At 21.5% G+C, this 26,465-nt stretch overlaps 1 protein-coding gene across 3 annotated transcripts in view; it reads right to left on the reverse strand.

Moving 5' to 3' along the window:
• Window positions 1-26,465, reverse strand: part of LOC117178314 — a 131,610-nt gene that overhangs the window by 89,559 nt on the left and 15,586 nt on the right. For all 3 annotated transcript variants that reach the window (XM_033369695.1, XM_033369694.1, XM_033369696.1), the window contains exons 4-11: window positions 22,259-22,437; window positions 19,354-19,480; window positions 19,142-19,266; window positions 14,192-14,324; window positions 10,120-10,299; window positions 4,955-5,052; window positions 4,751-4,826; window positions 896-1,017 (exon numbers count right to left, since the gene is read on the reverse strand). In XM_033369695.1, coding sequence (XP_033225586.1) covers window positions 896-1,017; window positions 4,751-4,826; window positions 4,955-5,052; window positions 10,120-10,299; window positions 14,192-14,324; window positions 19,142-19,266; window positions 19,354-19,480; window positions 22,259-22,437 — 1,040 coding nt within the window. The remainder of the gene's footprint in view (window positions 1-895; window positions 1,018-4,750; window positions 4,827-4,954; window positions 5,053-10,119; window positions 10,300-14,191; window positions 14,325-19,141; window positions 19,267-19,353; window positions 19,481-22,258; window positions 22,438-26,465) is intronic.

Below are 26,465 nucleotides of genomic sequence, written 5' to 3' on the forward strand. Positions count from 1 at the left end.
AAAAACAGTTGTATTCTTAATTCGAAAAGCTGAATTTTCATCAAAAAATTTAATTTTTAATCAAAAAAGATGAATTTTTGTCAAAATAGTTGAATTCTCAACAAACAAAAAAAAATTTCAACCAAATAGTTGAATTCTCAAGCCAAAAAGACGAATTTTTTAATCGATAAGTTGAATTTTCATAAGAAAGTTAAATTTTAACCAAAAAAAACAATTTTTCAGCATAAAAGTTCAATTTTCAAATAGAGATAAATTAAAAAAAAAAGTTTAACATAGAAGTTATTCTTTAAACAAATAGTTGTTTTTGCAACCAAACAATATTTAATTTCAATTTTAACTCAACAGAAAAGGACGAATCTTCAAGAAATTAGTCAATTAAAAAAAAAGAGATCAATTTTTACCAAAAAATAAAGTAGTTAATTCTTTAGTCAAAAAAATTCATTTTAAACTGCAAAAAGACAAATTTTCAACTAAAGAGAAGAATCTTTAACCGATAATAAAAATTTTAATACACTGTTTCAAATTTGAACCACCTAATTTAATTTTTAACAAAAAAAGATTTCAATTTTTATTCGATAACAGTTTAATGCAACAAAAAGTTTGAATTTCCAGGAAAAATATTTTTCAGAAAGGAAAAAAGTGCCCAAAAATTTGCTGATTTTTCAAGTCAAAAAGACAATTCTTCGATAAAATAGGTGGATTTTCAACCCGAAAAATAACGTTCTACAATAAATATATTATATATGTAAATAATTTTGCAATTAAAAAAAACTCACTATTCGCGATAGCATATTCTACTTTTTAATAGAATAATTTTTTAGATAGAAGACGAAGAATCGTATTTTCAAATACCGTATATTTAAAGAGAAAAGAGGAGAAATTCGAAAATACTAACGAGAAAGTGAAGCTCTCAATTTGAGCAATCTCAGGTTCTGAGCTCGAAAAATCTGGATCTGGAAATGCATCGCCTATCGCTGTCAAATTCAAATTACCGTACATTTCTCTGTCTGGTCTCCACTGAAAAAATAAAGTACATAATCAAATATTCATATCAAACTAGTTCAAAAAGAAGGCTTTATTTTTTTCTAAAATTGTTCATCAGAAAAGTCTTCCTTTTGGCTTTTAAAATTATAAAACCAACTTTTTGCAAAATTGTATTGATCAAATATTTACAAATATTGAATATAATATAAAGCAAATAGTTTAATTTTCAATAAAAAAAAGTTAATTTACAACCAAGACAAATAAATTTTCAATCCATAAGGACGATTTTTCGGTGAAAAAATACTAATTTTTAACAAAACAGTAGAAATTGTTACAAAAAAAGACCTTTGCATAAAATAATTGAATTTTCAAACAAACAAAAAAAAAAGAATTAACTTAACCAAAAAAATTAAATTTTTAAACAAATCGTTGAATTTGCATGTCAAAAAGATTATTTTTATTTAAACAATTCAATTATCAACAAAAAGTTAATTCTAAACCAAGAAAGATGAATTTTTGACCAAACAGTTAAATTTGAATGCTTTTAAAATATTTTTGACCAAATATTTTAATTTAAAAGCAAAAAGGCAACGTTTTTTTTTAGAAGAAAGTTGAATTTTTAACAAAAAAGTTCATTTAAAAACAAGAAAAACGAATTTTCAATCCATAAGGACGAATTTTCTATTAAAAATACGAATATTCGACAAAACAGTAGAATTCTTAAAAAAAAGACTTTTTCACAAAATTATTGAATTTTCAATCTAAAAAGGCAAATCTCAAAAACAGTTGAATCGCCAATTTTAAAATTTCATTAAAAAAAATTATTTTCAACGCAGAAAAATGAATTTTTAACCAAATAGTTTAATTTTCAAGGACAAACACGAATTTTTTAGAAAATAGTTGAATTTTCAACAAAAAAAATTAATTTTTTACCCAGAATAATTAATTTTCAATCCATAAGAATGAATTAGTCACCCAAAAATATAAATTTCCAAGAAAGATTTTCGTTTTTATATAAAAAAAGAGGTTACTAAAAAGGCGAGTTTTCTAAAATATAATTAAATTGTCAACTTGAAATGTTTATTTTTTAATAAGATATAATTTTCAATGCCGAAAAATGAATTTTCAACCAAATAGTTTAATTTTCAAGGAAAACCACGATTTTGTAGAAGAAAACAGTTAAATCTTTAACAAAAAATTTTTTTTTCAACCAAGAAAAATTAATTCTCAGTCAATCAGGATGAACTATCTTAAAAAAAAAACGAATTTCCAAACAGTTGCCTTTATAACTAAATATTTTAATTTTCAAGAAAAATACGGATTTTTTGGAAGCAGTGGAATTATCAGCATGGATAGTTGAATTAAAACAAAAAACAAAAAAATGCAAATTTTAACAAAATAATTTGAATTTTTAACCAAATGTTGGAATTTTCAATCAAAAAGATTAAATTTCAACCAAATAGTTGACTTTCCAAGCAAAAAAGGAGAATTTTTAATCGACAATGGCGAATTTTTTATCCAAAAATACGAATGCTCAACAAAACAGATACAATTTTTACCAAATAAAGAGAGCTTTTTAAGAAATTTGAATTTTCAACCTATCGGTCGAATTTCCAGTCAAAAATATTCAATTTCAACCAAATTGTTGATTTTTCAAGCAAAAAAGTCGAATTTTTTTAAATACTGTTAAATTATTAACAAAAAAATTTCAATTTTCAAAAAAAATTATCATTTTCCACGAAGAAAGATGACTTTTTAAGCAAATAGTGGAATTTCAAACAAAAAGAGGAATTTTCTATAATGAAGTTGAATTTTCAACGAATTTTTTATCTAAAAAGACGAATTTTCAACAAACATGTTAATTTTCAATCCATAAGGATGAATTTTCAATTAAACAAGACGAATTTTCAACAAAACAGTTAATTTTTTTACCAAAAAATATGAATTTTAAACAAAATAGTGGAATTTTCAATCAAACAGTTTAAATTTCAAATAAAGGAGATTAAACCTCAAGCAAAAACAGGTTAAATTTCAATGAAATCGTCGAATTACAATTTTTTTCAAATTGTTTTTAACAAAATGTTTGCATTGGCAACCAAATAGTTGAATTTTCAAGAAAAAATACGAATTTTATAGAAGACAGTGGAATATTTAACAAAGTTAGTTTTTAACTAAGAAAAATGAGTTTTTTAATCCAGAAGGACTAATTTTCTATCCAAATATACGAAAAATTAACAAAAAATTTGAATTTTTGCTAAAAAACGCACTTTTTAATAAAATAATACAATTTTCAACCAAATGGTGGAAGTTTAAAAAAAAATAATAATAAACTTGAACCAAATAGTTGAATTTTTAAGCCAAAAGACGAATTTACTATTCAAAAAGTCGAATGCTCAACAAAATAGTTAAAATTTTCATCAAAAAATAAAAAATTTTGAACAAAATAATTGAATTTTCAACCAAATGGTCGAATTTTCAATAAAAAAGAATAAACTTTAACCAAATGGTTGATTTTTCAAGCAAGAGAACAATTTTTCTTCAATAAAGTTAAATTATTTTCAACAAACCGGTTAATTTGCAATCCACAAAAATTAATTTTTAATTCATAAGGATGAATTTTCTATCCAAAAAGACGAATGTTCAGCAATGTAGTTAATTTTTTTACCAAAAAATATGACTTTGAAGCAAAATAGTGGAATTTTCAACCAAATAGTTGAAATTTCAAGAATAAAGACGAATTTTGTAGAAGACAGTTAAATATTTTACAAAAATGTTAGTTTTTAACCAAGAAAGAAGAATTTTTTAATCCAGCAGAACTAATTTTTTATCTAAAAAGAGGAAATTTCAATAAAACTGTTGCATTTTTATCAAAAAGAACTAATTTGTTGATAAAATAATAAAAGTTTCAACCAAATGGTGGAAATTTCAAATAAAAAATAGTAAGCTTAACCAAAACCAGTTGCATTTTTGAGAAAATCCTTGAATTAGTAAAAAAAATTCAATTTTTTAGAAGACAGTTAAATTTTCCAAAAAAAAAAGTTAATTTTCAACCAAAAAGATTAATTTTCAATGAAAAAAGATGACTTTTTCCATGTAAGAGGAATTTTATATTTAAAAGGATGAATTTCCTATCCTGAAAGGAAAATGTTTAACGAAACCGTGGAACTTGAACCAAATAGTTGAATTTCTAAGCGAAAAGTCGAATTTTCTATAAAAAAAAGACGAATTCTGAAAAAAAAGATAAATTTTTTTACGAAAAAAGAGAACGTTTCAACAAAATAACGGAATTTTCAAGCCAAAAAGGCGATTTTTTTTGGAGACAGTTGAATTATCAGACTGAAAAAATTGTTTTCAAAAAATAGATCACTTTCAACTAAGAAAGATAATATTTTCAAAATAATTTTTATAATTTTCAAAGAAAGTCCAGAAAAAAAATAAAATTTTGAATACATATTCATGGAATTAAAAATTGTTAACAATTTTGTTTAGTTTTCAATTTTTAAAGTTGCACTATGATTAAAATTGAAACCAAGCTAGCGCAATATTTTTTTAAATTCTACCAAAATTCAAGGCATATTTTGCCAACAAAAGAAACAATTTCTATATGAGCCATTTCAGAAAAAAAAAACTTTTTTCGGCCTACCCTAATTCATATAATTATTAAAATACCTCAGATTTTTATTATATTTAGAGTATTTAAATCTTAAATGATTTTAAATACTTAAAATGATTTTTGTCGAAAATAGATTATACATTAAAAACTTACATCATGTTCTGGAGAGATACCAAAATTATTTTCTCGAAGAGCTACGAGGGACAATATTTGTTCCCCAATGTAGTCTCTGAAAAAAGGGTGAAAAATTAAATATTTTTTTCAAATAAATTAGTATAAACTTAATATAAAATAAAATTAATATTAAATAGGATTTAAATAAAATATTTGGTTTTGTAAATCTGAAATATTTCTTACTTTTCGATACTAGGTTCCTTGGGGTGCGGCGTTTGATGTGGAACGGTGGGTGGCCTCTTAGGTTTCTCGAAACGCCTCTTTTCTTTGGGTTGCTGGGTCTAAAAATTTACAAGAGATAAAATTGAGAAATCGGTTTTTCAACCTCTACTCAAATCCAGAAGAAAAAACTCTTTGACGATTTCAGGTTTTTTTTTAGATATAATTTTTCATAGAAAAAAAAGCTTGATTTAAAAAAAAATATATGTGGATTTTCAATGAACTAGTTGAATTTATCAATTAACAAAGACAACTTTCAACCGAATTGTTGAATTTTGAACAAGATTGATTTTCAACAAAAACCAGACACTGAAATTTTCAGTTAAAGAAATTAGTTTTCAACCAAAAAAGAAACCTATTTTAAACAAAATAGTTACATTTTTGCACGAAAATTCCTTTTCATCGACATTTGTAAATGAATTTTTAATTAAAATAATGAATCTACAACAAAAAATTAACTTTCAACCAAGTAATTTTATTTCCTTTTCAACTAAAATGAAAAATATAGAACTGTAATACTGGAAATTTTAACCGAAAAGAAGAATTTTTAAGCAAGGGTATTAAATTAAAAAAAAGAGCATTTTCTACAAACATAAACAAAAATCGTTTTTTAACAAAATATGGGAATTTCAAATTAAAGAGTTGAATTTTGAACCAGAAAAATTCAATTTTCAATAAAAAATGTAACAGTTAATTTTTCAGTTGGAGAAATTAATATTCAAGCAAAATGATAAAATTTTCAATTAAATTATGTTTAATTTAGAAGGCTTCGTCAAAATTATACTAAAAGGTACTCTAAACTATAAAAATAATTAATAATTTCTTGAGTTTGTCTCTGAAGTCTATGATTTTGAAAAAAAATGAAATTTTTAATGAACATTTAATTCCATTTAAACGGCTTCAAATTCCTAAAATGTCAAGTAAAATATTGCGTTTTCAAAAAGATAGATAAATTTATAACCAAATCGAGGAATTTTCTACCAAATACATTAATTTTTAATCAAAAAGATGATTTTTCAACCAAATATATGAATTTTGAATTTAAAAAAGACCAATTTTCTACTGAATATTTGAATTTTGAACTGAAGAATATCCATTTTTAACCAAAATGGAATAGGTAGTTAAAGTTTTACTTAACAAAAATTAATTTTTCACCAAAAGCAAGAACAAATTTTTTGCCAAAAAGATGTATTTTCAACTAAAATAATGAAATATTCACTTGAGATAGAAGAATTTTAAAACTATTGAATTTTTAACGAAAGAGTTTAACTTTTAATCAGAAAGATGGCTTTATAAACAAAAAAATTATTTTCCTACCAAAAAAGACGAATTTTCATTTTAAAAAACATGAATTTTAAACTGAAAAGAGGAATTTCAACCAATTCTGCGAATTTTCAACGAAAAAGTTTAATTTTCGGTTATAAAAATTAATTTTTCACCAAAAAATACTTGAATTTTTAAACAAAAAGATAAATTTTCAAACTAAAAATGTCAATTTTTATTCAAAAGTTAAATAGTTAAATTTCCAGTTTAAAAAAAATCATTCTTAATCAAACTAAAGCATTTTCAACTAAAACATGGAATCGTCAACTTTTGTAGTTGAATTAAAAAAAAAAAGACGATTTTTCATTTTAAAAAAAAAACATGAATTTTAAACTAAAAGGAGGAATTTTAACAAATTCCATGAATTTTCAACAAAATAGTTGAATTTTCAACTAAAAAAGACGAATTTTCAATAATATAGTTGAATTTTCAGCCAAAAAATATCAGTTTTTAACCATAAAGGAAATAGTTCAGCTTACAGTTGAAAAAATTAATTTTTCACCAAAAAATACTAAAATTTTTAAACAAAAGATCAATTTTCAAATAAATACTTGAATTTTGAACTAAAAGTTTCAATTTTAATCCAAAAATGGAATAGTTAAATTTCCAGTTAAAAAAAAATTCTTAATAAAACTGATAAATTTTCAACTAAAATATGGAATCTTCAACTTTTGTAGTTGAATTAAAAAAAGACAAATTTTCATTTAAAAAAAACATGAATTTTAACAAATTCCATGAATTTTGAACAAAATAGTTGAATTTTCAACTAAAAAAGACGAATGTTCAATAATACAGTTGAATTTTCAACCAAAAAATATCAGTTTTCAACTATAAAGGAAATAGTTCAACTTACAGTTGAAAAAATTAATTTTTCACCAAAAAATACTTGAATTTTTAAACAAAAAGATCAATTTTCAAATAAATACTTGAATTTTGAACTAAAAGTGTCAATTTTAATCCAAAAATGGAATAGTTAAATTTCCAGTTAAAAAAAAATTCTTAATCAAACTGATAAATTTTCAACTAAAATATGGAACCTTCAACTTTTGTAGTTGAATTAAAAAAAAGACAAATTTTCATTAAAAAAAAAAACATAAATTTTAACAAATTCCATGAATTTTAACAAAATAGTTGAATTTTCAACTAAAAAGGACGAATGTTCAATAATATAGTTGAATTTTCAACCAAAAAATATCAGTTTTCAACCATAAAGGAAATAGTTCAATTTTCAGTTGAAAAAATTAATTTTTCACCATGAAATACTTGAATTTTTAAACAAGAAAATTTATTTTCTAATAAATACTTCAATTTTGAACTAAAAATATCAATTTTAATCCAAAAATGGAATAGTTAAATTTAAAGTTAAAAAAAATTCTTAATCAAACTAATAAATTTTTAACTAAAATATGGAATATTCAACTTGTATAATCGAATTTAAAAAAATACGAATTTTCAACTAAAATGATGAATCTTTATCTTCAAGGAAATATTTGAATTTTCAACTTGAAAAGATAAATTTTGAACTAAACAGTTGAATTTTCAATTTAAAAGATCAATTAAAAAAAAAGATTAATTTTTAAATTAAAATAATTATCTTTAACTAGAATAGTTGAGTTTTTAACCTAAAAGAGCAATTTTCAACGAAATAGTTCAATTTTCCATTAAAAAAGACCAATTTTTAACCAAATATTCGAATTTATTAAAAAAAAAATAATTTTCAGCTAATGAACTGAATTTTCAACTGAAATTATGGAACAGTCACCTGAAATAGAACAATTTTAAACGAGATGAATTGTTAACAAAAGAGTTTACCTTTTGCTCAAATGAATTTTTCAAATACAAAGATTAATTTCCTACCAAAAAAGACGACTTTTCATTAAAATACATGAATTTTAAATGAACTAATTTAATTTAAAAAAAATAAAAATTGAACCAAATAGCTGCAGTTTGAACTAAAATAGTTTTAAAAAATAGTTTTTAACCAAACTGATAAATATTCAAATAAAATAATGAATCTTGAACTTGTTTAGTTGAATTTTAAACGAAAAAGACGAATTCTCAACTAAAATTAAGATTTTTTTTAAATTTTAAACTTAAAAAGACAAATTTTCAACTAATTAGTTTAATTTTGAATTTAAAAAAAAATAAAATTTAAAAAACGATGAATTTTTTAACTAAAATAATTAATCTTCAACTAGCATAGTTGAGTTTTGAAAGTAAAAGATCAATTTTCAACTAAAATGACGAAGAATCTTCAACTGGAATAGATGAATTTTAAACTAAACCAATTTTTAATAATATAGTTGAATTTTCAACCAAAAAATATAATTTTTCAACCACAAAGGAAATAGTTCAATTATAAAAGACAAATTTTTAAGGCAATAGTCGAAATTATATTAAAAATAATATTTTTCAACCAAAAGAGCTAAATTTTCAACTAAAATGATGGAATATTCAACTCAAATATATAAAATTGAAACTAAACAGATGCATTTTTAACAACAAAAAAATGACCTTTTAAACAGAAAGATGAATTTTTCTAATACAAAGATTAATTTTGTACAAAAAAAAGACGACTTTTCAACAAAAAACATGAATTTTTAACAAAATACATGTATTTTTAATTCAAAAAAAGATACATTATCAAACAAAAATTGAAAAGTCAAGTTGTCAGTCAGTTTAAAAAAAATGTACAGCCAAAAAAATGAATTTTTAACTAAAACAATGGAATATTCAATTCAAATAGTTACATTTTCAGCAAAAGAATATTTTTCACTAAAAAAAAACTAATTTAAAAAAAAAAAATGTCGAAACTTACAAACTGATGATTTTTCAACTAAAATAATTAATCTTTAACTACAATAATTAAAGTTGCTTAAAATTTGAATAAAAAATAATGTTACACTAAAATTTTCAGTTGAAAACAATTAATTTTCGACTGAAAAAAAATGTTAACAAAATATTTAAAGTTTCAAAAAAAAGTACAACCCCAGAAATGAATTTTTAACTAAAATGATGGAATATTCAATTCAAATAGTTACATTCTCAGTAAAAAAAAATTTGGCACTAAAAAAAACTGATTTTCAAAAAAAAAGTTTAACTATAATAATTAAACTTTTAAGTAAAAAGATAAATTTTCAACCAAGAAGATTAATTTATACCAGAAAAGACGAATTTTTCAATAAAATAGATCATTTTCCAACCAAAAGTTTGTTTACTTAAAATTTAAGTAAAAAATTAATGTTAAACTAAACTTTTCAGAAAAAAAAATTAATTTTCGACTGAAAACAAATTTCTAAAAAATTGTTAAAATTCTAACCTGAAGTTAAATTTTTAGTAAAAAAATAAAATAAATCATCTTCAGTCAAAGAAAAAACGAATTTTCAATAAAATGCTAATTTTTCCACCAATTTCTGATTAAAAACAGTTGAATTTAATAAAAAAATATGACCTGAATCTTCAATAAAAAGAGATTTCTCAGTCAACAGAGAAAATATGTCCAAAAAAAAACTGTTGAATTTTCAATCTAGAAAATTAATTTTCTCTGTAAAAGAACCAATTTTTAACAAAAACTAGAATATTTAAATTTGGAGTTTAAAAAATTAATTGAAAATAAAAAGAATTTCCAACAAAATATTTAAATACAGTAATATAAAGCTACTTTTACAAATGTTCTTCAATTTGATGTTGCAATTTAAAAAAAACTCTCGAAAAAATTCCCTGATATTTATAATATTATAATAATAAGCGACAAATTAAAGAATTTAAAAATAAAAAATAAAAATCTGTTTAAAAAATAAAAATACTTGTTTGCGAATGGCTCCTTTGGCGATGGGAGGTGGTTTTGGGGGCTGAATAAGAGCTGCTGGCCCTTCAATAACTGTCTTGACTTCTGCATTTTCTCCAATTACTTCTATCTTAATAATAACACTGGGCGTAGTTTCGTTTTCACAATTAGGCGTAAAACACTCAAATCCTATTACGTCCTGAAAAAACGATAAATAATAAACTTAAAGAGTAGTTGAGATTTAAATAATCTCAGGCCTGACAGAAAACTTCAGAATAATTCAAGTTAAATTATAAAGAATTCAAATGAATTGGAAAAAATGGTGAAAAATAAATTTAAAAAATCCATTGAATTCCGTAAATTGAAATGAATTTAGAGAAATTTAAGATAAAAGACAAAAATTCGATGAGATTCATAAAAATTCAAGGTGAATTAAAAAAATAAAATGAATTTCAAAACAATTAAATAAAAAATTTAGTGAATTCAGAAGAATTCAAGTAAATTAAAAAATAATCAAGAAAATTTCAAAGAATTTAATAGAATTCAGGTCGAATTCCCAAAAACTTTAAATCTCTTCAAATCTTTGAAACTTTACTGCGTTCTAACACTTGACATGACTAATGACTGCAAAAAAATTCAAGTTAAATTCAAAAGAATTCAAATGAATTGGGATAATTTAGGAATCGAAAAAATTGGAATGATTACAATCAATTTTAAGTGAATTTAGAGAAATTTAAAAGAAATGGGAAGAAATAGAAGAAATTCATAAAAAAACTCAACCTCAATTTAAAAAGCAATCAAGTGAATTGAAAATCATTAAAAAATATGGAAAAATTAATTTTTTTTGGTAAAATTGAGTGAATTTAGAAGAATTCAAAAGAATTAAGTATAAATAAGAGAGAATTCAGGGGGAAATTACAAATCAATTGTAAAAAATATTTGGAAAATTTTTTATTTTTCCCAAATTCTTTGGAATTGTGTTGATACTCTTGAATTTTTTAATTCACTTGAATTTCTCTAAATTTACTCTATCCTACTTGATTCAATGGTTTTTTTTTAATTTTAAAGTTGTAATTTAATAGATCTTGATAAAATTATAAAAAAATTTGAAATATTTTGAAGTTTTTTTTCTCCAAATTTCTGGGCATTTTCAAGAGCTTTACAAAATTCAAAGGAATTTAAAGGATTTTAACAAATTTAGGTTACTTTAAAAGATTACAAAGAATTTTTTTATCGATTTCAGTAATTTATTGGGATTTAAGGTAGTTGTCATGCCAAAAGTCAGATATCTGAAAAAAATAATTTTTTATGGCCAATGTTAAAATTTACAAAAAATAATTTTATTTTTAACCATGTTTTTTGCAATTTACTTTTTTCTGACCGACGCTTTTTACCAAATTTTGAAAAAAAATTGCATTTTTATCATTTTTTTTTAAAGAAATAATTACATTTTAAAATTATTTAGTTCTTTTTAAATTTGGAAACAGTAGAGTTGTAGAGAATGTCTTCCCGGAAAAAATAAGCCATCATTTACTAAAATAAAATTATTTTTCAAAAATTGGTAAGAAGTGACGGTCAGAAAAAATTTAATTAAAAAAAAATGTTTAACATTAATGTTTTTTTAAAATGAATTTTAACATTTTACATAAAAAATAACGTTTTTTATTTGAAATGACATCAGTGATAATATTACAAAATCGCTTGAAAGTCTATAAAATTTTCCGAAGTAAAGCAGTATTTCAGACACAAATTAAATTTTTTCATATTTATTAATTTATTTTAAACAAAAAATATCTTTTCTACTATAAAAGACGGTTCTTCCATAAAATAAATAAATTTTTAACATACTCGTTTATAAAAAAGGTATACAATTGTTTTTAACGAAAATGATGAATTTTCAACAAATGAAGATTTTTCACTCAAGAAAGATATAAAAGTTTTTCTAAATTGTTGAACCTTCAATCTAAAAGACGAATTTAATTTTCAAATAAAAAAATTATTTAGCAAAAAATTTATTTTCCATGAAACTGATGCATTTTTGCCCAACAAAAATGAAATTTCAAAACAAGAAAATTGTTTTTTCCTCACAAAACATGAGAATTTTTAAATAAAAAAAGGTATATCCTAAATAAATCTAATAGTAATTATACTTTTAGAAAAAAAAATTATTTTAAACCAAAAAATGTTTAACTTTTACTTAAATAGTTGAATTGTTAATTACATTTTTTGTAAAATTTTCAATTTTTTCTTAGCAAAGTGATTAAAACCAAATCTTTAAAACAAAATAGTTGAATAATAAAGTACAGAATAATAATTTTTAACAAAAAATTTGCACTTTCATAAAAAAGATGAATTTTTATTAAAAAAAAATTTCAAACAGTAGTTGATTTTTGATACAAAAAAGGATTCAGTTGACTTTTCAAGATTAAAATATGAATTTTGTAACAAAAAATAAATTTCTACGAAAAAATTTGAATTTGTAATACAAAAGTTTTTTTTTCAACCAAAAATATGTATTTTTAACAAAATAGTTAAGTTTTCTACGATATAGTTAAATTTTTATCTAAGAAAGATGAAATTTGTACTAAAACAAATTATTTTTTTTTAAGTTGAATTTTTATCCAGAAAGGATTTCAGTTCTTTTTTTAAAACCAAAATATTAAATTAAAACAAAAAGTAAATTTCCTACGAAAAATTTCAATTTTTAACAGAACTTTTCAACCGAGCAGTGACATTTTTATTCAAGAAACATGATAATTCTACTAAAACAAGTGAATTTTGAAACAAAAAAGACAAATTTTCAAAAAAAGAGTCGAATTTTCATTGAAGATTTCAATTGACTTTTCAACACAAAAATACGAATTTTAAACAAAAAGTAAATTTTCTATGAAATAGTTGAATTTAAAAAAAAAGCAATTTGCATTTTTACCAAAGAAAGATGCAATATTTTTACGAAAAAAGATGAACTTTTAAATCAAAAGGACGAATTTTCAGAAAAATAATTTTAATTAAAAACTCCTGAAGATGCCTTAGAAGTTATAAGAACAACCTGAAATCTTGAAAATTCCTTCAAATGATTGAAATTTATTAAAAATTTGGCGGAATTTTTATAAATACCCTAAAATATGTCAAAGAATTCAAGATAATTAAAAAATAATTATAAACCTGAAATAACAAATAACGAAAAAAAACAACAAATTTTCCAAATATAAAATAACAAGATTTATAATTGACAACAAATAAAATCCCGAATATAAAAATAACCGAAATTAAAATTCACCGACTTCAAGACCGACTTGTAAAACAAACGAATGATTAAATTCCCACAAATATTTAAACAATTTAATCATTAATTAATAATTTATTAATTATTTTCGGCAAATTTTCGAGTTTTAAAATATTTGTAATATATTTAAAATGTCTTAAATTCCTGAAAATATATTTAACCGTCACGAATTTTTCTCAAAATTTATTTATTCTCTTGAAAACTTTCAAAATTCTTTTAAATTCTTCAACGTAAAAAATTATTTAAAATTTTCACACAAATATAAGAAATTTTTTTTTAATCTTGTCAAATTTTTTATTTATTCTGCAAAATTTACAGAATTGCCTTAAAATCTGTCCGATTCTTCTTTGACTATTCTTTAAATATTCTAAAATATTTTTAACTAATGTATTCAAATTAAATTTCGGAAATAAAAAATTATTTAAATTTTTTTTGCAGAATTGCAAACTTTTGCTTTAAAATCTTTTAAACACTTTTTAAAAAATTTCAGTAAATAATTCAAAATGCTTTGTGATTTTGTTTTTACTGTCTCTTGAAATTCCTAACAAAACAGTCATTTAAAAATTTCCCATGAATTTTAAGAACTTTTTTTCACATCCTGTCAAAATTTAGTTTACCTAACAAATTTGTAAATTTTGAAAAATTAAAAAAAAATGGTCTCAAAGTAGCATAATTAATGAAAATGATTCGATGAAAAAAAAACAACAACAGAAAACACCATTAGAAAAATCCACTGTATCATTTTCACAATATAGGGACTGGTTCGTGAGGCCTGTATTCTCATTAAAAAAAAAATTATTCTTACCTTATCAGATATTTTTTCAACAGGCGATAATTGTTCTTTTATAGTTTTCCAACAAACTTGGTGGTAATTGACTTTGCACGGATGCGAGCAGTTGTTGCAAGTAACTCTTACCATTCCAGTAAAAGTAGGGTCACTATAATACAATTATAAAGAGTTTTTATTTTATTTTTTGTAAATAAAAATTATTTAGCGAATAATTGCGTATTTTCAGAGTGGCGATTCGTCGGACGATTTCAAAATCCCGGTTATTTCTCGATTTTTTCCTGGTCAAGTTTTTTCAATAGTTGAATTTTAAACCGAAAAGGTGAATTTTTAAAAATCAAATAATGAATATTTAATTGTAGAAAAGTAACTAATATTCAAGAAAATAGTTCAATTTTGGACAAGAAAAAGGAGTTAAATTTTCAACAAATTTTTTGAATTCTCAACTAAAAAAAGATGAATTTCTATCTAAAAATTGAATAATTAAATTGTTAGCTCAGAAAATTAATTCTGGATAACAAAAAAAATTTTAATAGTAGGTAAATCTTAACCAATAAAGTAAATTTTTAACAAAGTAGTTCAACAGAAAATGAAAAAGTTACATTTTTGGTTTAAAATATTAATTTTTAAACTTACCAATTAATTTTCAACTAAAATGGTGGATATTTAAATGGACTACTGTAATAATCAACCAAGAAGATGAATTTTTAAACAAATAGATTAATTTTCTCTGAAAAAAAAACAATTTTTCAACAAAATACAATCAAACAGTTCAATTTTTAGCACAAAAAAAGAACTTTCAACAGAAACTGGAATAGTTACATTTGTAGTAAAAAAAATTTTTCAATATAACTTAAGAATTTTCAACCAAAAAGATAAATTTTTAAACAATAAGGTTTATTTTCAAACAAAAAGATTTATTTTGTAAGAAAAAACACAATTTTACAACAAATTACAGGAATTTTTAACGAAATACTTGAATTTTCAATTAAAGAAGACAAATAATATTCAACAAAATAATTCAATTTTGAACAAGAAAAAAAAGATATTTCAACCTAACTGAAGAATTTTTAACTAAAATGATGAATATTTAACTAGAATACTGGAATTTTTAAGCAGAAAAATAAATTTTTAAACAGTAAGACTTATTTACAAAAAAAAAATTAATTTTCTTTCAAAAAATACAATTTTTAAGCAAAATACGAATTTTTGTTACGAAATACTTGATCTTTCAATTAAAGAAGACAAATATTCAACCAAATAGTTTAATTTTGAATTAAAAAAAAAAATTTCAACAGAAACTGGAATAATTACATTTGTCGTGAAAAAAATTAATTTTCAACGTAACTGAAGAATTTTCCACTAAAATGATAAATATTTAACTGGAATACTGGAATTTTCAACCGAAAAGATAAAATTTTTAACAATAAGATTAATTTTCAAACCAAAAGATTCATTTTCCATCAAATAATACAATTTTACAACAAATTACAGGAATTTTTAACGAAATACTTGAATTTTCAATTAAAGAAGACAAATATTCAACCAAATAGTTCAATTTTGACTTAGAAAAAAACAATTTTCAACAGAAACTGGAATAGTTACATTTTGTGGTAAAAAAATTAATTTTCAACCTAACTGAAGAATTTTTAACTAAAATTATGAATATTTAACTAAAATACTAAGATACTAATACTAAACAATAAAATAAAAAGATACATTTTCAAACAAGATTTATTAAAAAAAAAAAGAATATTAATTTTAGAAAACAAAGATGACTTTTCAACAAAATATATGAATATTTAAGGAAATACTTGAATTTTCAATTTAAAAGGAGAAAAATATTCAACCGAATAGTTGAATTTATAACTAAAAGAAAAATAATTTTCAATAGAAACTGGAATAGTTACATTTTTATTTAAACAAAATAATTAATTTTGAACCTAACTGAAGAATTTTCAACTAAAATTATGAATATTTAACTAAAAAACTGGAAATTTCAACTAAAAAAATCATTTTTTAAACAATAAGACTTATTTTCTTAAAAAAAAATGTTAAACAAAATATAATTTTTTTAGGAAATACTCGAATTTTCAATTAAAGACAAACACTCAAGCAAATAGTTCAATTTTTAACTGAAAAAAAAAAAAAAACAATTTACAACAGAAACTGGAATCTGTAATAATTACATTGTCGTAAAAAAAAAATTCAACTTAACTGAAGAATGCTCCATTAAAATGATAAATATTTTACGTGAATATTGGAATTTCCAATCAAAAATATAAATTTTTAAATAATAAGATTTATTTTCAAACAAACCAAACTGAAGAACCTTGACTAAAATAATGAATATTTAACTAAAATACTGGAATTTTCGACTAAAAATATTAATTTTTAACAACACAATTTTTCAACAAATTACACGAATTTTTAACGAAACACTTGATTTTTCAATTAAAGAAGAAGAATACTCAACTAAATAGTTCAATTTTAAACTAAAAAAAAGAGAAGAATTTTCAACATAAAATGGAATAGTTACATTTTTAGTTTGAAAAATTAATTTTCAACCAAAGTAATGAATTATAAATTAAAGTAATTAATCTTTAATTAAAATCTTTAAATTTTAAGCAACAAAAAGATGCACTTTTTCCTAAAATACTGAAATATTCAACCAAAAAAATAAATTTTTAAACAACGTGACTTATTTTCGAACAAGAAAATTAATTTTCTACTACAAAATACAATTTTTCAATAAATTACAGGAATTTTTAACGAAACACTTGATTGCTCAATTAAAGAAGACAAATAATCAACCAAATAGTTCAATTTTTAACTAAAAAAAAAGAATTTTCAACAGAAACTGGAATCTGTAATAATTACGTTTGTCGCAATAAAAATTAATTTTCAGCTGAAGACTTTTCCACTAAAATGATAAATATTTAACTGAAATATTGGAATTTTCAACCAAAAATATAAATTTTTAAACAATAAGATTTATTTTCAATGAAAAATTTAATAGTGGAATTTTAAACTAAAAAAAAATAATTTTCAACCAAAAATGGAATTGTTAAATTTTTATTTAAAACGATTTTATAAAAAAACGAATTTTCAAACAAATAATTAAATTTTAGACCAACAAAATAAATGTTTAACAAAGTAGTTCAAATTTCAACCAAGCAGTAGAATGTTCAAATAGCAAAAGATTAATTTTCATCAAAAAATAGATTTTTAACCTAAAAAAAATCCGTATAAATTTTCTACAAGAAAAAATGAAATTTTAACCAAAAATATTCAATTAAAAAAGTTAATTTTAAACAATCAGAAGTCTTCAAACAGAAGAATTAATTTTAAATAAGTTTGTTCAAATTTCAACAAATTTTTTGAATTCTCAACTAAAAAAAGATGAATTTCCATCTAAAAATTGAATAATTAAATTTTTAGTTAAGAAAATTAATTTTTAATAAGAAAAAAAAATTTTTAAAGTAGTTACATCTTAAACCAATAAAGTTAATTTTTAACAAAGTAGTTCAAATTTAAACAAAGCAATAGAATTTTCAAATAAAAAAAGATAAATTTCAATCTAAAAATGGAATAGTTAAATTTTTAGTTCAAACAATTAATTTCCACAAAAAAAACGAATTTTTTTTGCAAAGATTTTAATTTTTAACCTGATAAACCCTAATAAATTTTCTACAAGAAAAAATAAAATTTCAACCAAATATATGCATTTTCAATTAGGAAAGACAAATTTTTAATAACAATAAAATAGTTCAATTTTCAGTTAAAAAAGTTAATTTTCAACAACTAGAAGTCTTCAACAAGAATAATTGATTTTAAATAAGTTTTATTCAAATTTTAATAAAATTGCTGAATTTTCAAATAAAAAAAGATCAATTTCCATTTAAAAATTTAATAATTAAATTTTTAGTTAAAAGAATTAATTTTCAAACAAAAAAAAACAAAAATTCAACAAGTTAGTTAAATCATCAACCAATAAGGTGTTTTTTAAACAAAGTAATTTAACTTTAAAATAAAAAAAAATATCAATTTCAAACCAAAAATGGAATAGTTAAATTTTCCGTTAAAAAATTTCATTTTCAGACAAATTAAACCAATAAAATGAATTTTTAATAAAAAATTTAATAGTGAAATTTTAAACTAAAAACAATGGATTTTTAAGCAAAAATAGAATAGTTAAATTTTCAACTAAAAAAAGTAATTTTCAAACAACAACAAAAAAACGCATTTGCAAGAAAATAATTAAATTTCAGACCAATAAAATAAATGTTTGACAAAGTAGTTCAAATTTCAACCAGGAAGTAGAAATTTTAAATAGGAAAAGATCAATTTCCATCTAAAAATGGAATAGTTAAATTTTTAACTCAAAAAATTAAGTTTAACACAAAAAAAAACGAATTAAAAAAAAAAGAGTATAATTTTCAACCTAATAAACAATAAATAAATTTTCTACCCTAAATATGAAATTTCAACCAAATATATGCATTTTCAATTAAGAAAGACAAATTTTTAACAAAAGTAAAATTCAACTTTCAACTAATAACTATCAATTTTCAACCAAAAATGGAATAGTTAAATTCTCAGTTCAAAAAATTAATTTTCAACTAAATAATGAATTTTCAACCAAATAGTAAATTTTTAAACCAAACGCGATCATTTCTGAACCAAAAATATAATATTATATATTAATATATTATATAATATTAAAATATATAATTGCAATTAAAAATAATGAATGTTCAAGAATAAGTATTTAAATTTTCTCACCGGGTTCTAATAATTCTTTTCTCATTTAAGTGGAAAAAACGAGAAAATGGGAAAGTTTCTTAAAAACAGTAAGAAAAAGAAGAATTCTTTAAAAAGGAAAAAAAAACTAATCGAATAAAAAAAAAGCGTGCGATGTCTAGCATAAAATATATTTAAAGATAATAAAAAGGAAGAAAAAATTACCTAAAAAATATATTTCGATTTGGAATCGAGTGCACTTGAGTAAAATTTTGACAATTTTGACTGCTGCAAATTGCATCTGGTCGATGCCAACCTGAACACTCTTCCTTTAGCTGCATTAAAACTTCCTAATGAAAAAATTAATTTAAATTAGAGTATTTTCATTCTAGAAAAGAAAGATTAGAACATAAAAAAGCATGAAAAAGTAAAAGTACCAATAAGCCTTTTTTTGTGGACTCCGGCAGAACAGTTTTGGTTCCAGGAAAGTAATATTCCTTCAGTTCTTTGTCACTATTTAAAAATGCAAATCCCTTTTTTACAGCTTCGTCGGCTAGTTCAAATCTGCAATAGATCAATATTTTAGTATCTCTTTTCTGCAGACATTTTTCTATATAGGTCATTCCAAAAATTTCGAAAAATTATAATGATAGGGTGCATGTATAAAAATTAAATTAAAAAAAATTTTAACCACCTAAATTTATACTAAACTAAAACATATAAAAAAGAAAAATAGGGATGTATTAAATGAACGAAAAAATCATTAACGAAACTGAAATTTTCCAAAAACGAATATTGCCAAAAGAAAATAAAACTAGAGAATTTCTATTCCAGAAAAAAGTAAATTTCTGCAACTGCATATTCCTGAAATTTCAATTTGGCGAAATTAGTAAAATTCCGAAATTTTTTCAATTTTATTTCATCCATTATTGTTTAATTTGAAATCTTTTCAAAATTTAATTAATATTGAAATTTTTTTCAAAAATCTAAAATTAAAAAAATTGCCCTCAAATCTACCAGATAATTTTTTGAAAATTTGGAAAGGTTTTGAATTATTTTCAAATATTCCCTTGAAATTAATTTTTCAAAACAAGCAAGTTTCAAATAGTTTAAAAATTGTTATTTATAATTGTCTATTTAAAATAAACATTAGATTTAACATTTCATATTGAATATAATCTTAAAATTAATTTTTCAAAATAAAAAATCGTTTTCAATTTTCCTAGCAATTTTAAGAAAATTTTGCTACTCTTAACAAAATATTATTGACTTTGAAAATTCTTAACTAGATTCTAAATTTTTTGTTCGATATTTGGAAAATTTATATTTTGTTGAAAATTTTTGGATATCTTTCCAAATTTTAAATTATTCTTGAAATATTTTTCAAAATTTATGAATATTTTAAAAATTGTTTCATATTTTATTTTAAAAATCCTGCAAAATTAAACAAAATTGCTTTAAAATCTTCCATATTATATTTTGACAATTTTGGGCACTTCTTTAAATATTTTTAAATATTCTCTAAATTAATTCTCAAAACAGAAAATCACTTGAAAATTCCTCAGGAATCTTGAGAATATTTTATTGCTTTGAAACATTTCAAAATTTTTTCACAAATTCTCAATGTCTTTTAAAAATATTCGAAAGTTTTGAAATGTTTTGAAAAATACTCATCAAATTAATTTTTTCAAAATAATAAATCATTTTCGATTTTTCTAGGAATTTTAAGAAAGTCTGTTTCGTCTCAAATTTTTTAAATTCATTTTCCCCATTTTTAAAAAAGGTTCTACATTTTTTGTTCGAAATCTGCAAAAATCAACATTTTGTTGTAAATTATTTGATATCTTTACAGATTTTAAATTATTTTTGAATTTTTTTTAGAATTTCTAAATATACTTTGAAATTTTTCCTTAAACAATTCCTACAAAATTGAACAAAAATTTCTTTAAATCGTCCAGATTACTTTTTTGAAAATCTTGAAAATGTTTTGAAATATTCTGTTAACATTAATTTTTCAATATAAAAAATCATTTCCAATTTTCCTAGAAGTTCTAAAAAAATTGGTTTATTCTTAAAAGACTCTTATTAACTTTCAGAATTCTTAAAAAGTTTCCAACTTTTTTGTTCAAAATCTGCAAAAATCTACCTTTTATTTGAATTTATTTTCAATCATTTCAAGTTTCAATTAATTTTAAATCTGTGAAATTTTAATAATTTGAGGGTTTTTAATAAATTATTTTAATTTTCAAAAGATTCAGATTTGTCTTGTAAAATAAATAATTGTTCAATTTTTAAAAAACTTTAAAATTTTATTTTAAACTCTTCAGAAATCGACATTTTGTTTAAAATTTTTTCGAAATCATATACAAATTTTGTATTTATTTACGAAAATTAATCAAATTTTCAAAATCCTAAAAATCCTTTAAAACTTTAGGATTCCTTTTTTAAATTTTTCGTAAAATTTTTAGAAAATTTATTTGTTCTTAACAAAATTTTATTATTAACTATTAAAATTCTTGAAAAGATTTTAAACTCTTTATTCGATACCTGCAAAATCTACGTTTTCTAAACATTTTTTGATATCTTTCAAATTTAAATTATTTGTTAAATTTTAAACTATTCTTGATATATATTTTTTTAAATTTCTGAATGTTTTAAAAACTTTTCGAATTTCCCCATAAGAAAATCCTGCAAAATAAAAATAATTGCCCTAAAATCTTCCAGATTATTTTTTGACAATTTAGGGCGGCATCTTTTTAAATATTCTCTACAAATTAAATTTTCAAAATAAAAAATCACTTACAATTTTCCCAGGAATCTCAAGCGAATTTCTGTATGGCTTTGACACATTTTAAAATCCTTGAAAAATTTCAAAGTCTTTAAAATTTTATATTTTCTTTAAAAAAAAGGAGTTTTAACAATTTTTAAAATACTTTTTAATTTCTTTTTTAAGATTTCTAAATGTCTTTTAAAAATGTTCGAATTTTTTTTTTAAAAATCCTACAAAATGAAATAAATCGCCTTCAAATCCTCCGGACTATTTTTCGGCAATTTTGGAAATATTTGACATATACTCTTAAAATTAATTTTTCACAATAAAAAATCATTTTCAATTTTGTTATACTCTAAATTTTTTTTTTGTATCTGCAAAATCTACATTTTGTTTAAAATTTTGAATTATTTTTTCAATTTTTTCAAAATTTTCTGAATTTAAAAAAAAAACTATTCGAATTTTTCTTTGAGAAATTTGTGCAAAATTGGATAGAACTTTTAGAAAAAAAACGATTTAGTTTTTAAATCAGCACCAAAAAAGCCTAATAAAATAATAAAAATTCAAAATACCTAAAGAGTTTTGAATGAGCCTTCGCAAGCGCATAATAAATGGCTGGGAATTTGTCTCCTATGCATGTTTCCAACGAAGATAGGGAAGAAACGGCAGTAATTAAATCATCCCCTTTCTCTGATTCCAAAGCAATAAGATTAAGCACATACTTTATGATATCCTTGTTCACCACATCATCCTAAAATTTCACAAAATATTGAGTCTTCCATATTCCAGAAAAAAAGGGATTTAAGTTTTGAATTTAATTGTCATGCAGACTAAAAATAAATTGCAAAAGTGCTGCTCGTATTTTAGTCAGGGCCTAAAATGTTTAAAAAATTTTTCTGAAAGGGGAAATATGTACGGATATTTTTCATAAAAATAGGGGAATAAATTCTTTTAAATAAAATTAGTGTGGGTAATATATTAAATTCAATTTCAAACGCTTCAAATTCCTGAAATCTAAAGTAAAGATATTGGATTTTTAATCATAAAAGATGAATTTTCAAATAAGAAGATTAATTTTGTAGTGAGAAGACAACTTTAAACAAATTGGTTGAATTTTCAACTAAAAATAAAATACATTTTCACCGAATCATGAAATAGTTACATTTGCAGGTAAACAAAATTAATTTTCAAATAAAAAAGACGAATTTTTATTAAAAAAGATAAATTATCTACCAAAAAAGTCGAATTTTCATTTAATAAAAGATGAATTTTAAACTAAAAAGGTAAATTTTCAACCAAGAATAAAATAGTTACATTTGAAGTATAAAAAAATAAATTTCCAACCAAAAACGACAAAAAATCACAAAAATAGGTGAATTTTCAAAGAAAAAATTAATAGATAGTTAAAATATTATCTAAAAACCATAAATTTGTAATTTAAAATGGCATCGAACTTGCTAATACAATAAATAAATGTAAAAAAAAACAAATTTTGAATAAGTTTAATTTTCTTCGAAAAAATTTGAATTTTGAACAAAATAGTTGAATTTTCCTCTAAAAGACCAATTTTCAAACAAAAATTTAATTTTTGACCTGATAAATGAATTTTGAATAAAAAGCAAGAAATTTTTAACTAAAAATGGCATAGAACTTGCTAATGAAAAACATAAATGTTGGAAAAAAAGAATTTTGAATATAAAAGATTAATTTTCTTCAAAAAAATCCGAATCTTAAAAAAATATAATATTCAACCAAAAAATACGAATTTTCAACAAAAAAGATTAATTTTCTACAAAAACGTCGATTTTTCGACTGAAAAGACGAATTTTTAATGGAACATGAAATAGTTTAACGAAATAAATTAATTCTCAACTGAAAAAGATCAATTTTGAGCAAAAAATATAACAGTTACATTTGCGGTTAAAAAATTAATTTTCAATAAAAAAATAACGATTTTTCACAAAAATGGGTGAATTCTCGACTAAGAATATAATAGGTAGTTAAAATTTTAACTAAAAAACACAAATTTTCAAAAAAAGAAATAGAAATATAAAATTGATGATTAATTTTTTTTTTTAAATACAAGTTTTGAAAAAAATGTTGAATTTTCACCTAAAATTCCATATTTTCAACCAAAAATGTAAATTTTTAATCAAATAGTTGAATTTTGAATAAAAAAAAATACATTTTTAATTAAAAATAGAATAGACCTTGCTTTAAAACAAAATTAATTTACAAACAAAAAAGAATTTTCACAAAAATATATTAATTGTTCAAGAAAAATGTTGTAGTTGAAATTTCAACATATGTTTTCAACAAAAAATGACAAAAGAAAAATTTTCAGTTAAAAATATTTAAAAAAAAACGAAGTTTGAACAAAATGGTAGAATTTTCAACTCAATAAGACAAATTTTAAACAAAGGACTTCATTTTAAAATAAATAATTGAATTTTGAAGAAAAAAAAACTTTTTAACCAAAAATAAAATAGCTACACTTGCTATGAAAACAAATGAATTGGCAACAAAAAAAAAACGAATTTTGATAGAAAAAATGACGAATTTACAAAAAAAAAAAAAAAAAATATCAACAAAATAATTGATTTTTAAACAAAAAATGAAAATACAAAAAATTTTCGGCTAAAAAGTAAAATCATAACAAAAATACGAATTTTGAAAACAAAACTTGAATTTTCATCTAAAAAAAATCAACCAAAAACTTAATAAATTTTCACAAAAATATATTAATTCTAAAAAAAATGTTATAGTTGAAATTTTAACTGAAAAACATACATTTTTAACAAAAAATGGAAATGCACAATTTTAAGTGCAAAATATTCTTTAAAAAAACGAAGTTTGAAGAAGATAATAAAATTTTCAAATAAAAAAGACAAATTTTCAAACGAATACATGAATTTTCAACTAAAAAAGATAATTTTTCAATCAAAAATGAAATAGTTATTTTTAAGTTGCAAAATTATATTCGAAGAAAGAAAGAAACTCGTAATGAAAATTGTAATAGGTTGATATTTCAGCAAAAGGAGATTTTAATTTTAAAATAAATAAACAGTTGAATTCGCCGAAAAAATACATATTTTCAAGAATGTTCAATTCTTAAAAAAAAAAGAATAATCTTTAATGGTTAAATTTTAAGTTAAAAAAATTATTTTTGACTAAAAACAAAGATTAAAAAAAAAATGTAACAGGCTAATATTTTAACTAAATAAGATTTTAATCTGGAATACAAAAGAAAGAGTTAAATTCGCCGAAAAATGCTAAATTTTCAAAAAATAATTTAATCAACCAACAAAAAGAAATTCATTTTTAATCAGCAAAAAAAACTTAATAAATTTCTATCAACGGATATGAATTTTGAATCTATAAAGAGAAATTTTTAACAAAACTGTTGAATATTTAAACAAAAACGATGACTTTTTGAGAGAATAATAAAATTTTCAAATCAAATAATAAAATTTTCAACCAAAAAGGATAAATTTTTAAACGAAAACATAATAGTTTTACATTTTAGGCCCTGCTTCTAGCCTAGTTTGTCTCATGAAGAATAATTAAAGGTCATTCCTGATTAGAAAAAAAATTACGATTATTATTAATAATAAAAAACTAGTAGTAATTAAATGAAATAAAATATAAATCAGGTGTAAATAAAATTTGCAAATTCTAGCGTCTAAGAATAAAATATGCATTGCTTAAGAATCTAATTTCTAAATTACCACTGTATGAAGCTGTGTCAAAGAGACTAAGATTGCGGTAATAATATTAATAAATTTTACACCGACTGTTCTTTGTTGTTCACTGCAAGCTTGAAGAATATGAATTTATTAGTGAAAACTTAGATTCGCTTCTTTTTCATAGTGTCTACCCGAAGGATTATTTTTAATTTTCGGTCCTTTCACGGCTTTATTCCGGATTAATTTTTTATTTTCCGGTTCTGGGAATTATACTTAAATTTGATAGTCAGATTTTTAATTTTGTTCGAAAATCTCATCTTCCAAGACAGAATTAGAATTCTTTTGGAAAATTCGCTGAACCAACAGATTCCCGGTTTCAAGCCCAAATCATAATTCTCTTGGAAAATTTTAATAATAGAACTCAAAATTATAACAAAATAAAAAATTAATTTTCAAACTAAAAGTAAGTTTATCACAAAATTATAAAATTAGTTTAATTTTTATGTTGTGTAACTGTAATTTAAATTTCTATTTTTTTATTTCAATGCTTTAATTTTTAATTATTGTATCTCCTGTTTCAAATCAATATTTCTGTTCGAAAATTTTCCGTTTCATAACAGAGTCACAATTTTGTTTAAAAAAATCCCCTTTTTCAAGTCAAAATTGTAGTTCTCCTGGAAAATTCTCTGAGCGAATTCAATATTATAATTCTTTTTAAAAATTCGTTATTTCAAATCAGAATCATATTTCTTTTCGACTAGTTAAATTTTAAATTTAAAAAATCATTTTAAACAAAAAAACTATACATTTTCAACCAAATAGTTTATTTTTTAATATGAAAAGAAAAACTTTTCAGAAGACACTTTGAAGATGAATTTTTAATCAAGAAAAAAATATGAATCTCCCAAAAAAGATGAATTTTCAATCCCAAAGGATCATTTTAGTTTCTATTTTTATATATATATATATATATTTTATTTTTATATTTCAATATTTTTATTTTTAATTATTGTATTTCCTGTTTCAAATCAATATCTCTTTTCGAAAATTTTCCGTTTCATACCAGAGTCACAATTTTGTTTAAAAAAATCCC

This window comes from Belonocnema kinseyi, chromosome 8, assembly GCF_010883055.1.
Source record: "Belonocnema kinseyi isolate 2016_QV_RU_SX_M_011 chromosome 8, B_treatae_v1, whole genome shotgun sequence".
Taxonomy (NCBI): domain Eukaryota; kingdom Metazoa; phylum Arthropoda; class Insecta; order Hymenoptera; family Cynipidae; genus Belonocnema; species Belonocnema kinseyi.